The sequence below is a fragment of the Apteryx rowi genome, unplaced genomic scaffold, assembly GCF_003343035.1.
Source record: "Apteryx rowi isolate R43461 unplaced genomic scaffold, aptRow1 scaffold_200, whole genome shotgun sequence".
Classification (NCBI taxonomy): domain Eukaryota; kingdom Metazoa; phylum Chordata; class Aves; order Apterygiformes; family Apterygidae; genus Apteryx; species Apteryx rowi.
In genome coordinates this window covers 65,087-80,883 of record NW_020448309.1, presented here as the reverse complement: position 1 = coordinate 80,883, position 15,797 = coordinate 65,087, and the positions used below count along the sequence as shown (strand labels likewise).

The 15,797-nt window shown below is 49.9% G+C and overlaps 2 protein-coding genes across 2 annotated transcripts in view; one reads left to right on the top strand and one right to left on the bottom strand.

Moving 5' to 3' along the window:
• Positions 1-958: 958 nt before the first annotated feature.
• On the bottom strand, positions 959-10,578 carry LOC112965072 (cryptochrome-1-like). Its single transcript, XM_026063768.1, is given in 11 exon segments — positions 959-1,267; positions 2,451-2,561; positions 3,169-3,266; positions 4,332-4,483; positions 5,039-5,179; positions 5,343-5,513; positions 6,352-6,492; positions 7,091-7,238; positions 9,093-9,209; positions 10,179-10,401; positions 10,404-10,578. Coding segments are annotated over 11 exon segments (1,575 nt in total). The 3' UTR covers positions 959-1,169.
• Positions 10,579-15,609: 5,031 nt separating this feature from the next.
• Positions 15,610-15,797, top strand: part of UBE2T (ubiquitin conjugating enzyme E2 T) — a 5,751-nt gene continuing 5,563 nt past the window's right edge. Inside the window, exon 1 of the mRNA XM_026063811.1 lies at positions 15,610-15,797. The gene's annotated coding sequence lies outside the window, so the exon portion shown is untranslated.

Genomic DNA, 15,797 nt, shown 5'->3' with positions numbered 1-15,797 from the left:
AGCAGCAGGCAGCGCCACTCTGCTGCCATTGCACTTTTCTCTGACAGGTTCTGCAGTTCATCAGTAACGCTGGAAAATGAGCTGTTAGGAGCAGTGCTTGGCCTCCTCCTGGTTCACGTGGGCCATGTGCTGCTTCTACGCTGGGTCCACAGACCCTTTCAAAGTGAGGGACTCTGGACACACTGGATTGCTGCTGGAGTTGTCTTGCTTCCAGGTTTCCAAAGAGGACAGATGGATGCTAGTTGTGACAATGGATTGCTCTAGAGACCTTACTTTTTTCATGTCAGAAACCATTTTTATTTCTTTTAAAAGCAAAAATAGCATCCCACACTGATTAAAAATCCACCCTTCCCCCCCACCCCCACCCAAACTCCAGTCGTAACAAATATAATAGACTAATCCACTCTTGTGGAACTTCACAATAAGACATTTCAAAGGAAGAGCAGATGTTTACATGTATTACATGATCAAAATAATAACTATCCTACAGTTCTAGAGGAACTAGCCAGGAAGGACAGTTATGGTGAAAGAAGTTGTACATCAGCCCTAACTCAGCAAGATACTCTGCAACATTGCCCTTAAAGTACATGAGGAATCCTATTTAAGTCATGGGAACTACACACAACCTTATAACAGGCTGCATTCTTCTATATCTCGCCAAACTGGGGACTGCATGCACAAACTGCGTGAAATTAAAGAACCACATTTGAAAATCCCTAAATCTCTGTCTATGCAAGACAGTGAAATCATACCTTTAACACTAATGCATGAAAACATTAATGTGCATATATTCTTTAACTGGCATTCATCTAGTACTTTGGAAAAACTAGTATTTATCATCAAAACCATTTATACAGATGCACGAACATCAACTGAATCCTGTATGATGCTATAGCAACATATCTTATGAAAACTAGTTACCACTTGCATTTATCTAACATATACCACAAATGCCATTTACAGACAAACAATTTCTTTCAGAATAAGTGTACTAACAAAGACATTCAAGATAAAAAACTATCCTGTTGGGAGTCAGTTTACAGACAAGAGAGACCATTTGCAAGGCCAAGTATTGAGTACAGTTAGTCGAGGTCAACTGGATACTATACATGAGTTCCCTGAACTGGTCTCTGGCTCTCCATTTGCCATTCCTTGGTTCCCAGAGGGAACTAGGTTTGTTCTGTGGTCCTGGCCACTTTTCCTTTCTTTACATTTTCTTCAGAGTGGTCACGCTTTATCTTCATTTCCATTGGATCATCTGCATCATCTATGGCAAGAAGGAAGCAAGAATAAAAATTTGCACTTTCTCTGACTTCAGTGCAACAGCCAGCAATGACATAGCAGGTGAAGTGACAAAGCAGGCAAACAAAAGCTTTCTATTTACAGGCAGCAAGAACAATGCTGGGAGTTGGCGACTCATTTTCAGACTTTGACTTTCTGTATCTGCAAGAGCAATCAGAGCAACATTTACTTCCCTACACCACAGGACTTGCGAGAGAACTGTCAGCATATGCTAGTTGTATCTGGAAGGTACCACTCCGCAACCTGCTGGATACATTAATATGCACAAAATTGGGAACAGTTAGCTCCATCTGACCATACAAATTGATGCAGAAATACTTGAGACTCCCATCAACTGCTGCACATTGGATTTTTGTACTATAGATGGAGGTTGCTGTGGCATACTGTTAAATACAAAAGCATTGTTTACACTTCTCTTCCTGCATGGGACTCCTCTTAGGCAAAAAGCTCCTCAGAGGGTCTAGGATTTCAATGTTAGGAGCATAGGTGCCATGTAAGTGGTACATCTGTGGGACTGGAAATATCTGATCAATTCTGGCTAGCCCAAAGTTCCTGAGCATTCCAGCCTTATCTGATAACTACTGCTTGCTATGCATATGCTTAAACCATTTAGAAAATAAGGTTAAAAGGTGACATTCTTAGAGCAAAGCTTGACTCAACTCTCTTAAAGGCTTTTCACTCATTTGTGGCCAATGGGAATCTCAAATACCTCCTRTCACAGAGCAGGGCAGACTGTGGTAAAAAGGACAAGCAATGATGCTCTGGTTCACCTGGGCAGCAGGTCCAGCTTAAGAGGTGCTGTCAGGGCTGCAGAGATTTCTGCATGTTGGAGATATGCCTAGCAAAACTGGGGTTTAGGAATTGCAGACCTACAGAAGGTCTGCGTTGTAGAGAAGGTCTGCTTTTGGGAAAGCATTCCTCTAGCAGCCACAAGCGAGCTCCCATCCTACAAGGGCAGCCAAAAGAGAAGGGACACTGATCCCTCTGGGTGTCTCAAGGGGGAAACGTTCTAACAATAACTAGAACGACAGCGCATGGTGCTTGTAACCGAGTCCCAGAACACGAAACCAACCCCAAATCCATCAGTTCCCCAATGATGGCCTCTGCACTGCAGCACGCTGAACACACAGCGCTGCAGCACCTCTCACCTCTCGTGAGCTGAGCTGTTCTGTACTGTTCCTCTCTGACCTGTTCCATCAGCTGCAGGTTGTGATCACTGACTTCCTTGTGGTTCGCCATTGGGAAGGGGTAATCTTGACCTGATACAACATACAGACACAGCAGTGTTTGCAGAACTAGTCAATGCCACTACAGTGAATTTGCACCAGAGCAAGCAAGCAGCTTTTCCTAAAATATGAGGCATCCGAGATAGGCATTTCTGAAGGGTGAGTCACATTGTCTGTCTCTCTCCATGAACTGTAAGAGCCAGGGCCAACTAGCTCCCATTTAAACATGATCTTATAAAAGACAAATCCCTATGTTAGATGCTCTAGGCCTTGGTTTCCCATCCATTAACAGGGATGAGAGCCCTGCCCTGTCCTCAAAGATGTGTTAGAATAAGCATAAAAGCATTAGGTACTCAGGCACTATTTACAGACAGCCGATGTCCGAGACAGAAAAACACAAAGGCAACAACTTGAGGTGATTTAATAGTTTTAGAACATGAAGTAGAGGCAAGAGCATATACCCTGAGATCAGACTCCAGTAAACAACTTTATAGGAGAATTGATGGAAGCTAGACTGTTGGATAAATCCATTTTAGAAGAGAAATGGATGATTCTCATTGGAAGCACGAAGCTTTCATCTCATGTATATACTTATTTCGGACAGTCAGGAGCAAAACCATTTGCATGGTGTCAGAATTACCTGCGATGCATCCTGCTTCCTTCTGCTCCTCTTCAGATGCTGTCCAGGGCTCATAGATGTACTTGGAAGGAAAGTTCTTTAGTATAGGCAGATACTTCCTACAAAACAGGAATAATACAGTGTTTTCTTTCTACAGCCCTGCAGACAAATAATCATGTTTTTAAGAGAAGTATAAACCAACCTAAGTCATGTTAATTCCTGATGATCATATTGATACTACAATCCATGGGAAAGTTTTGATTCATTTTGCACAAATGAACTGTTTTTCTGTTCTGAAATCTCCTCATGGTGATACCTTCCAAAAGTTAACTTTACAGTAAAGAATAAAGTGGTTGATTTAAATATTGTTTCAATTTTGACTTTACCTAATTTTTTTGGTTTTCAACACTTTCATCAATATTTTGTCCTAAAGTTGCCTAAATTTCAAAAAAAACCACAAAACCTCAAATTCTTACAGAATGGGAGTCATTTCCCACCCAACTCTGTCAGCATGGGCTTCATCTTAACAAGTAAGAGGCACAGCTAGATACAACATGAGGAGGAAGAGATTTGGTTGAAAAGGAGTTATTTCCTCAGACAGACATCAACACAACATACTCCTATTGAAGTCAGGCTGTAAAACCACCCACTACTTATGAGAAAGGCTAATCAGTACCTTTACCAGCAACAAGAAGATAATCACAATAATTCCATATATAGCACATCTTTTCAATAGAGCTCAGCCACATCTCAAAGAGACTAACATTATTCCCATTCTAAAAATAAGGACACTGTGACTTAGAAGCAAATGTGACTCGCTAAAAGCAGAGTGGGAAATAAAACCCAAGCTTCTTTTAAATGAAAGTCCAGGAAACAACTGGAGCAGGGGGAGCTGTGAAAAGTTTCACACAAGTCGTCTAGGAAAAGGAGTCAGCCAGTGATTGAACATGGGGCTGGAGCCAGCAGACGCTCACCAGTCGATACAGTTCCCTTCTCAGTTGTCACCTGGGTGACCACAGGTATGTCTCTTCGCTTCTGTGCCTCAGTTTGCTTATGCGTTAAACAGATTGTTGCTACGACCCCTGTTTCACAAGGGCTTGCATTTCATGCTGACGGAGTTTGCTCCTGCTGTAAGAGGGAGGCACTAAAGGAGCAGACGGTGCTGCGGTTGTGTATCTCCCTACCGGATGTACTGCCCCTCAGGGTCCGTGCGTTTCCCAAAACGGACAGGGCAGAAGATGCGTGTGTACTGGTGGAAGAACGCGCTGGCCGACAGCCACATCCAGTTCCCTGCATTGATGCTGTAGTCAGCATCTAAAAGCATCTCTTCAAATACCTGCGTTTTGGGGATGGGAAGAGAAAGAGAGAAATACCCCTGAAATGGCTCCCTATGTGGCAAAAAGACACAGGCTGGGAGATGAAGGGTGAAGCTTGCTGCTAAAAGCACAGCACTGCACTGATCTGGAATACCCCTGTCACTCAGGGAACGCTCCAGCGAGACAAGTTTTCCAGAAGGAAGTCAGGGAGGACACAATGACAGAGGAAGCCAAATCCCAAAGTTCTGGCTCTGACGCCTGCTATGGACAGAGCAGGTCTCCAATATCACTGTCATCCAAGATCATTGGGCCTTAGGGACGGGAATGACCTCTCACCACCGCACCCAGCACAGCAGGGCTCCCATTCAAGTGAAAGACTTGGAAGTATCAGTTTTATAAACCATGAGATTTCTAGGGAGGAACAGTGATAAAGCACTGTTCTACAGTACTACTTCCTACTGCCAGGTTCACATTTTTGCAGGGATTTCTCAAGACCAGCCAGAATAGAAAATTATATAATGAAAAAGGTGGTGGAGGAAAACAAACAAAGAAATAAAAAAAGAACAGATGTGAACCTTCATGCCCTCTTCCCAGCTGATCCAAAGGTCCCCCCGTGTCAGGAAGCAGGCGGCAGCGTACCGAGCAAGGTGGTGAATCCAGCCTTCCTGGCACAGCTGGGTCATCATCGCGTCAATCCATGGAAACCCTGTCTGAGCCTGAGGCAGGAAAGAAACATCAGCCCTCCTGCACTGAGCTTCGTTACACCAGTTTCCTGCGCACTGCTGTAAGCACCATCTCAAAAAGCCAGCAGGGAACAATCTTGGGTAATGGAAAAGCTCTGAACCAAAATGTAGCAGTTGTGGCACTGCATCTTGTTACTGTTTTCCATTTGTGGAGCTTCTCTGCATCCTCGTACCAATTGATCTGAAGGCAGATGGGGTTCCCAGCCATTTTGGTGAAGTTTGGTGTTGCTGATGCCACCGTGTAGAAGAATTCCCTCCACAGAAGCTGCCCTTGGAGTGACACTGGGGGCAGAGATCGATGCTTGGACTGCTAAAGACGCACAAGATCAGAGCATTAGTTCATTCATATTGTTGTGATTCCACTTATTTTGTGCCTACCAAGCCCATAAAATAAAGATGAATCTAACTACATCACAGGCTTTACAGTACTTCACCATGAAAGCCAAAGAACCCAAGATCTGAAGCAATGCACCAAAGCAAAGAAAGCTGAGCTCTGCTAGACCTCAGTATTTCCTTAAGTGTTCTCAATCCATCTTCCAAGGCAGAATCATACTGCAATGTTTTTGAACCAAACATGTATTTATCAACATGCTAACTGCTTCACTAGCTGAATTCAGGTGCCTCAGCCATGTCTCAGAGATTCCCTAAGGAGGTTCAGAGTGACATTTTCTTGGGTTGATTCAAAACATGCTTTCTTCTTAAGAATCAGGTTTTCAGAATCTGATTTTGGCTTATGCTACAGCTAAAACATCTAAGATGAAAACAGACACTATCTAAAAATAAAGCTGCTGAACAGGCTAAATTGATTTAAAAAAATAAATCATTAAACACCAGGCAGACACCTTGAACTGCTTTTATTCTAGCTCAGTTTTCCTGGGATTCCCTGCTGTTTCCAGCTCTCGTTGCTCCCTATTTATCATATTTCTAGAACTTAGTTAGGAAAAGCCTTATACAATTACAGGTGTTTCACAAAACCTATAAAGGCACTTCAGATTTCATAGGACATTGCAAGAAGACATTAGCAGGGCAGCATTTTTGTTTGCACCAGGTATCTACCAAAATGATTTGAGTGTTAAATCCTAGCATCACACGCCAGACATGTAAGAGTGTTGTATTTGCTTGACTATGACCAAATGTTTTCTTACCTGAGCGTAAATGTTTGACAACCTATAAAAAAAGGTGCGAACTGACAAATAGCCCAAACTGAAATATGGGCTCAGGCCTGTGGTGCTTGGAAGCAGCGAATTTGGAATTGTTCTTAGTTTAGTAAAACTTGCCACCCAGCCCTAAAACAAAAACAAATCCAGGTTTGCGCAGTGCGAGGTGGCACACATCCAGCAATAAAACAGCGAAGAGCTCTCAGCTATTGGCTTCTTGGTCATGGAGATCTGTTCAGTGCCGTGCATGGAAAATAGTCCTATCACCCGGTCCTCCAACAAACACTACCCTCAAGGATAACAAAATCTTGAGGCCAGGTTGCCATCCTCTTCCAGGATCTCCAAATACATCAACCTCCTCCAAGGCCAGCTTCAAGGCTATGTCCAACCCACGGGTGCTGTAAAGCTCTGTTCTCCCCAGCGAGCTGGGTGATTTTGTAAGGCAGGGAGTAGCTCTCTAGGTACAACAGCACCACCCTGAAGATCTTTTACACTTTATGAAATTAGGAGCAGGTTAAACGCCTGCTTAGAAACAGCCAGTGCCAAGGCAGGTCTGACCTGCCAGGAGCTGAGCCCTGGCAGGGAAAACCTCAGCTAGAGACGGAACAAAGGACTCCAGGGCTGAGTGGTTTCTTGAGGTCCAGACCCAACCACAAGTAGGAGGGAGGTTGACACTAACCTGAATCAGCCCGGAGCCACTGGCATCACCCACAAAATCCGGATTGACCTGGTTCAACAAGTGTTGCTCCAGGCGCAGCAGCCCTTCGGTTTCCCCTCCTTTCTAGCGGAAGAGGCTCTTTGTGGGGATCTCCAAATCCACAGGGAGAGGCACCCTGTAACACTCAGCCAGGCACAGATCGGGGGGCCTACATCTCCTAATGTGAAAGAAAGGCTTCTTTCAAAGAGGGAACCAGAGCCTGAAGAGGGAGGTAGACCCCTGCCCATTCCACATGCCTAGGAAATCTCCTCTGTCACAGCACAGCCAGAGCAAAGGGGAACAAGAACACAGCCAGAAACCCCAGAAACTTTCCTTGAAGAAGAAAGAGCTCTTTCTGCGACTGCTCCAGGGGAGCAGGAATCAAGACAGACCTTCTGAGGCAGCTGGGTCTGGGCCAAGCATGAGGAAAAGCTGTGACACAAAAGGCCATAGTGCCAGGATGGGCCCCAGGCTAAACTGAAGGAAGAGGAACAGACCCACCATGGGGCAGTGCTCAGAGCAGGCGCCTGTGCAGAGCTCGGCCTCCAAAGCTCAGACCTGCCTCTCGCTTCTCATCCGCCACATAAGGCAGGAGCTCGGAGGCACCTTCTCTCCAGCTTCCCCCAGCTGCCTCACCCGTCTCTGGGAGGGAGCTAAGAGCCCCCTCAGACTCTTAACATAAATATGGGGCACTGGTGCTGCCTCCAAGGGCCTGTCCCACTCCAGCTCCCGTGTCTCTGGGGAGAGGTCGCTCTGGGAGAGGTTTCGCAGGGAAGAAGGCAGAGCAGCTCCCTGTGCCACCACCCCAGCTGCTTCTTCCTAACCGAGGCGGGGGCTCTCCTGGCCCCAGCCAGTGGCTTCCTGCTCTCCTACGCCTGTGGCTTAGAGCAGTCCCCCCACTTCTCTTCTGCAGCCACAGCTGCTGAGGCTTCTCCAAGGCCTCTGCCTCCTGTGAGGGTGGAAGAGCACCAACGTGTAGTTTTCCCCCTGCAAAAGACAGAAGAGAAAAAGAGGGTCAGGAGAGTGTTGGCAGCATCCAGACTTCTCAGCAAGACCACAAATGAGATCAGAGACTCACCTGGAAAAAATGAGCTCAGCTCTGGTGCAGACACCTACAGAGGAAGGGGTCAGTGCAGCTCTCACAGCACTGGCATGACACAGGCCTGCCAGGAAACACGTGAACCACTTATCTCTCATCAGTTTAAAAAAAAAAAAAGGAATAAACTAAGTAGGGGAAAAAAACAGTGCAAGAAATTCCAGAAACCTATCTATCCCAATACTTGCATGGTTCTTATCACTGGACTATCTGGGAGCAACATTCAGGAATTAATGGGATCCCCCAAGACTGGAAGAACTAAGCCTAGGTTACTAACACAGAGCTGAGGTGTTTCGCACAGGAGGCACCTGACACAGAAGTCCCCAGTCTGCAGTCCCGGTCCAAGTGGCCAGCTCTCTCCTACCCCAATCTTTCCTCCCTTTGAATCACTAACCTCTCCTCATGCGGAGCTAAACATAGAACATCCTTGACTTAGAGCTTCTTCAAGTCCTGGGAGACATGAGCTGGGTCCCTCCTTCCCATACAGGAGAGGGGAGGAGAGAAGACAAAGCCGGAATGGAACAGCATGATTATTCCACTGAATTTCCCACATACAGCAAACCATAACCGTCCATCCAATTCCTGCCTTGAATCTGTGACTCGTCGGGGAGCTAGAGAATGCCTTTAAGAAAGAGACCCATGGTTCATTAGTCATTCCTCTTAGACAAACATTTACAGCTATGTAGAAGTTTAACAATGTGCCTCACAAAAGCTTAAGTTTTTGAACCTTGTCACCTTTCATCTGTTCTCCCCTCCCACTAGCAGAAGGCTAAAGGATAAGCGGTAGATTCATATCCCCTATACATATAAATCTGCAACCCACCATGCATAAAAATAACGCAGCATAACATCTAAACCACCCTATTATCATTTAGCCATAGCTCTTCTTTCAGATAGAAAGGACCTGTTGTTTCTTGCTGTCTAGGTGTTACTTACTGGAAGTCTTCAGCTGCAAGGTTTCGGACAGGCACCTCAGGGTCCCCAAGCCGAGACAGAATGTGAGGAAACCTCTTGTATGTTAATGGGGGAGTCCCACCGTTCAGGTCCAAAATCCTAAATAAAACAACATCATTTTTCACAATAATATAAACCAAGAAGGAAACTGGAGCTGTCAGTGAATAGGCTGGAACAGCCCCGCTTTGTGGGTGTGAATATAGAAGTCACAGATTTTACAAGTAAAACTTCCTCGGGTGAATGAACACCCATCCCAAGACAGTCTCTCAGGACTTAAGGCAGCAAACACAGGACTGGGAGCCCAGCCACAGCCTCGGCTGGGCAGCTTTGTTCTGCCAAATATTCCCAGAGCGGCAGCCTACACAGTGCACGACACGTCTGAGGCTGCCAGAAGCAGTTGGATCGCAAAGAACAGGCTCCTGGCTGTGAATGCTCTTCCATGCGAACAACCACGTGTGCAAACAGGCTGCTTGAAATCACAAGCGAGTCACACACATCCATTCATTTGCAGGAATTAGGGACTCTCCAGGACTGGAGTGTTAAGACCGTTTTAACTATTACCGATTACCTCCCAATTATTCTTAATTCCGGTGTCTTCAGTCATTCAGGTCTGAATATCGTCTTGGATCCAAGTGTATCCAGACCCCAGTGAAAGTTGTTTAGAAAGATCCAAAAAACTGGACACAAAAATTCATATAAAATCCTGTTAAATGTGTTGAAGAATTTCTTCCTTCCACTCTGTTTAAAAGAGTAGCTAATGTAAGGATTTGATGTGAATTAAATTGTCAAAATGGGAAAATTAACAAACTCTTTAGGCTCAAATCACAGCCCAACATCCTAACATCTGTGCAACCCACCAAAACTACTCACATTTGCTTCCAGCAGACCAACACACAAAAGTTCTCCTGCAAGCAGTACCAGGTTCATCTCAGATTACCCTGTTTTCTCAAAAGGAACACATGAGGATCTAGAAGGACCAAAGTGCTTGGCCTTTTCTCCCTTATGGTTGTTAAATCTAAAATAAACCTTCCTTGAGACACCTCCTTGGTGTCTGGGGCAATCACGTACCGTTTGGCATCATAAAGACTGTGGCCGATCAAAGAAAGCACTGCAAACCCCAACTCTTCTCCCAGACTTTGTATATTGGCCTCCATCTCTTTGTAAAACGGTTCCACCTCCGCATCCAGAGTCACTTGCGTGATGTTCCACTTTTTGACGTGATCTCAAAGAACAGACTCACACTCTACTTGAATAACCAGTAAGCAAGAGTCCAGCTGTAGCATGTTTTTTGCAGATTCTCCAGGGACTGCAGCAGAAAATGCCCCGGGGTTCATCACTGAGTCATGAATTGTCTGTCTAGGATGTAGATGGGGTACACAACCTCTGAGGACTCCAGCGCAGCCAAGAGCGTTGGGTTGTCATGAAGCCGGAGCCCCTTGCGGAAAAGATGAATGGTGTGATGTGACATCCTGGGCATCTTCCTGAGATCTGTCAAAAGAGAAAGGAAACCGTTGTCTTTTGGGATTCCCGATCTCTATCAGAGAACAAGGTCAATTAACAGTTAGAAACAGAGCTCTGAACAACTCTCAGCCCTTTCCGTCGCAAGTCTGTTCTGCTTTGTAATAAGCTTTCATGAGAGAGGAAAGCAGAAATAGGACCAAGCTGCTCCTCCCCGTCACATACCTACATGCTAGGTCCCACCATTCAGCAGCTGTATCACCACCTAGCCGCACAGAGGACAGTTCTTCCCCAGATGAATCACTCAAGCCCCCAAATTAAAACCCTAATATTAAGTTACATGCCGATAGTGCTCGCCAGAAGGAAGGAATTAAAACAGACAGAGCCGCTGGAGCTCCATTTACTGCAATAACATCCTGTAACATCATCGCTGATAGGGCCTGCAGCATCCGTCAGCAAACCCTCCGTAGGCAACAGCAAGATGATCCAAGAACAAAGAGCCTCGTGGCTGCAGGAGCTCTGCCACCTTTCGCGCACAGTGGGCTCGCAGGGAGCCTTCATCTCCTCAAAGACCTGACGCAGCACTCGCTCTAGAGCAAAAAGCCCTTCTGGATTTCTACAGGAGGCAGATCTGAAAGGCACAACACGCCTGCTCACTTACACGGCAGTAGGGCTGCAAGGTGAAATAAGGGAAAGCAAAGCACAGCCCAACACTGATACAAGAGCACATACTGCTATTCTGACAAAATTGCTTTCTTACTCAGGATGCTGGTTGGAAAACACATAAGAGGTGAGAGAAAGGTCCTGTCCTGAGTTCAGGTTCGCCACTGTCTCACCAAGTGACACATCATGTTCTCCATCACACCAAAAGGCTTTTAAGTTGTTTTAAGGAGAGCTACCCTGACTGGCTGCAAAACCTGCATGAGCAACTTGGAGGAAGAGTCCTTCAAACACATGAATCAAGAGAACATCTGAATTCATTGGTTTCCCACTGGTTTTATCTACCTTTCCTAGCCCCAGGAGATCACTTTGTGCCTCTACATTTCAGGAGAAAAGCCATCCTCACCCTATAGCAAAGCTGCATGACAATAACTGCACAAAACTACCACTTTTCTAAGCCAAAGCTGATGTAAGAATTAACACACATTAATTTCCCTTTGAACTGTTTCAGCTGAGTTTAGGGAACTTGCAGGAGGGCTCACCTTGGCTCTCAGTCTGAGAAGCTGCCCCACAGCTGCTCACTGCTCTGCTCACAGGGTGATGGAGTCAGGGCAAACAGCAGCAAACAGACACAACCAGCACCTCGGGTTTGGGCCAAAGCCCCACAACATCCTTCCCAACCTGCTCTTTTCCATGTTCTCTCTATTGCCGTGTGCAAGGCGTGAAGAACGTTTCCCATCTCCAAGGTGGTGTTCACACCTGCTTCTAACTTTTAGCCTCACCAGGCAAACAAGAATTAAGGGATTAGATTAGCACAGAAACAAACAATATTCTCTAATGCAGTTCCACTCCTGCAGCCAAACTGCTCTATTCACACCCACCTAAATGGCCCGAGTAGGTGACTACGCCACTTGCTCAGCCCACAATCAAGAGCTTTACCAGCCTCATAAAAGATGATGCGACTTGCCCTCTTCCCAAAACACCATCAGCATCATTGAGACAAACCCAGTTGCGCTCCCGAGCCATGATGCAGCACGTTACCACTTCCCAATAACCTAAACCTGCAAATGCACAGGCTTGCGAGAGCCCAGCAGCGCAGCACACGGCCAAGCACGGGGATTTGGGCTTTGCAGGAAGCTCTGTGCTGAGCCTTGGTTCCGGCATTAAAGCTACCGGGGAGGAGACCGTGGCAGCACCCTGCCGGCTCATTGTGGAAGAAGAGGAAAAACGAGGCGACTCTCCCGCTGCTCAGCACCCGGCTGGCGCTTTTGGGTAGCAAATCACAGCAAGATCGCTAAAACGGTCCCCAGCGTCCTGTCGCAGGGGCGCAGCCGCCCGCCTGCACCAGCTGGCCTCGCGGAGAGGCTGCCCGGGGCTGGGACCCCGCAGCCCCATGTCGTTTATGGGGCGTCCCTGCGCTCACGGCCTCTACGGTCCCACACCGTGTATGGGACCTCCCCGAGCCTGGAGCCCTGCAGCCCCATGTAGCTGATGGGGCAACCCCATGCTCGAAGCTCCACGCAGCCTATATGGTCCCACACAGCCTATCGGGCCACCCCAAGCCCAGGGCCCCACACAACCTATGGGGCTGCCGTGAGCACAGGGCCCCACGGCCCCACGCGGCTTATGGGGCAACCCTGAGCTCAGGGCCCCACACGTTGTACGGAGCCACCCCGAGCCCAGGGTGCCGCAGCCCCGCGCAGCCTACGGGGCTCCCCGGTAGGAGCCACCGCGGGGGCGCCCCCGCCTTGTGGGAATGGAGCCGCCCGCGCCGCTCCGGCCGGGCTGCTCGGACCGTTCCACCCGCCGGCGGGGGGGGGAGGGGGGGCGGCTCTACCTGCCCATCCTCGGCGGTGCCGCGGYCCCTTCCGGCCTCCAGCGGCGGCCCGCGGGCGCCCCCTGCGGGGCGGGCGGGGTAGAGCCGCGGGCAGCGGGGGCTCACCAGTGCCGGGACTGGGACATACTGGGGGTAATGGGTGGTACTGGTGCAGGGGCCGAGGCAGGGGGGGTCCGAGGCAGGGGGGGTCCCAGGCAGGGGCCGTGCTGGGCCACACCAGCAAGGGGCTGAGCTAGGAGCCGGTGCAGCAGTGGGAGTTAACAGAGAGCGATCAGCGGCGCAGGCCCGCCGGCGGCATCGGAGATGAGGCTCGTTACACCAGAGGCAACAGTCAGAAAACGAGGCTGTTACACCGGAGGCGACAGTCAGAAACGAGGCTGTTACACCGGAGGCGACACTGCACCAGAGAGGCATGTGGCCTGCGGAAATGGGCTGCCCCCATCAGGAGCAAGGGGAAGATCCCCTGGGACGAGGGTGATGGAGGGGAAGGTGGAGCAGATGCCCTCAGTCGCCTCCGTGCTGGGATTTATCCAGTTATTCTTTTAACTCTCCATGAACTAGTGAAATGCAGCTGCTCACCCAGCAAGAGCGGGATGATTCCCGGCCGTGCCTGCATTACCTCCGTTTAACTGAAAATCAACCAACTCGGAGAAAACGTGCCTCGCACCAGATTTATCCACGTGCTTTGGGAGAGGCGTGCTGCAACCCAGAGCAGGGAACACCCCAGATCGCAAGACTGAGCCTAACCTCGCGGGTTTCCCGGCGGCCACCCGACCCGCTGGGATCTCCTCTGGAGAGGGGAAGCCCCACGACAACCGATAGAGCCTCTCCCGCCGGGAAGCGTTTCCCTCTGTACACAGAGATCGGCCGGAGGGACACGGCGGTCACCAGAGTGTCACCAGCCGAATCCAGCCTCGCCGCTCCCGTTCCTGCAAGAGTTGGGAAATTCGTCGGCCAGGTTTCAACACGCCTAAATACTGGCGCGTAAATACACGCGTCAAGGTGGATTCTGCGTCAGAGACGTTTCGAGCGACTCGAGGCTTTTGTGCAATCGCTGGTAGAGGAGAAGGACTGCAGAGCGCTCCCCGACTGCGTACAAACCGAGGCCTGCAGGCTCCTCTAGGAAGAAAAGCTTCAACAGTTATAAAATTCCCCCCTGGGGACACTTTTTGTTTATTCAGTTTCCAGGTTTATTCAGTTAAAGTACAGCCTGTCCACCGAGGAAGTGATAGCAGTGTAATTATAAAGCTTTAAATAAGCGCGTGTCAGCCAGCTGGCTTTGCAAACCAGCTTCTGAAACTGTGGTTTGGGCTCTCGAAGTTAAATTATTGTCACCATGAAGCTGTTAAATTGTATTCTAATTTGACTGGCTTTCGAGCAATTCCTGAATTGGCCCTGAAACAGAATGTATTTCTGTATTAATTGGATTATATAATCCCAGTCTCAGTACTGAGTCAGACCTGAGGCTGGCTTTGATCTAATACCTCTAAATTATTTGTCTTAATTAATTAATTGTCGCCAGATGAGGCGATAAAATGAAATGCTGAAGTGCAGGCGCGTATTTGCTCAAAGAAAACCCTCAAGTCGCGCCTTTCCCCGGGAAGCGGATCCGCAACGCCGAGGGCCTGGGACGCGTCTGTAATTTTGGCCCAGCCCCTCCTCAGCAGTGCACAGCTCCCGCCACGGGCTCAGGTGGCCGGAGACCCCACCGCGGCCCGTCCGTGCGGACACAGCAGGCTGGCGGTGTCGGGCATGGTGGGGTTGGGAACGGGGGAAAGGAGGGGTCGGGCTGGGCCCGGCCGGAGCAGGGGAAGGGGCTGGAAGTGGGCAGGGAGGAGCGGTGGGTGCTGCCCTTCGCAGCGGAGGAGGCAGTGCGGATCCAACCGCGTCGCCGAAGGCAACTGTCTCCTCGCGGCTGGATAAAGCCCTGTCCGTGTTTATCTCCTTCCGAGGCGTGCGAGCCGCGGGGGCCCGCATGTGCCGCCCAGCTGCCCGCATGAGGCCGCTTAGCTGGCGGCCGAGGGCAGCGGGCCAGGCCGGCAGCGGGCCAGGCCGGCGGCGGGAGCTTATGCAACGCTGGCCATTTGTCATGGCAGAGGAGGGGCCTCCCAGGCCGCCACCGCTGCCGCTCCACAGGGAGCACCACACTCGGCAGCAGGCGGCCCAGCGCCGGGGTCACGGAGCTGGGGGGGCTCGGCTGGCCGCCAGGGCCAACGCTTGCTTTATTTAGTGTGTATTTTGGGTGCTTTCTCGCTGCCTTTTTAGGCAGGGGGGTGTTTTTGTGCATTTAGGGGCTGAGGGTGGCGGGCGGCTCGGCAGCACAGGGGCTGGGAGAGCTGCAGGGCGACGGGCCAGTGGCAGGGTCCAGCTCAGGGCTGGGGTGGCCCAGGGGTCTCGGCCGGCCCTGCTCCCCCAGTATCCCACAGGCCCCCGCGGCCACCACCACTCCCGCCCGCGCCCCCACCCAACGGACAGGGGGCGGGGATGATCTGGGCCCCGCCCCCTCCGCGGCGAGGCCCTGCCCTAGGGGCGTGGCTAGCGCGCCCACCGGCGGGGCCCCTCCAACGGCAGCGCGCCTTCCCTTCGAATTCGAGCGGCCGCCGCGAGGGGGGGCGGGGTTTGCTGTTGCCCAATCAGCGCCGGCTGCGCCGTAAGAGGGGTGGGACGCTCCGCCGTTGCCAAGCAGCTGGGGGAAGTCTCGCTTTCCCGCCTGCTGCCGCCGCCTGCTGAGG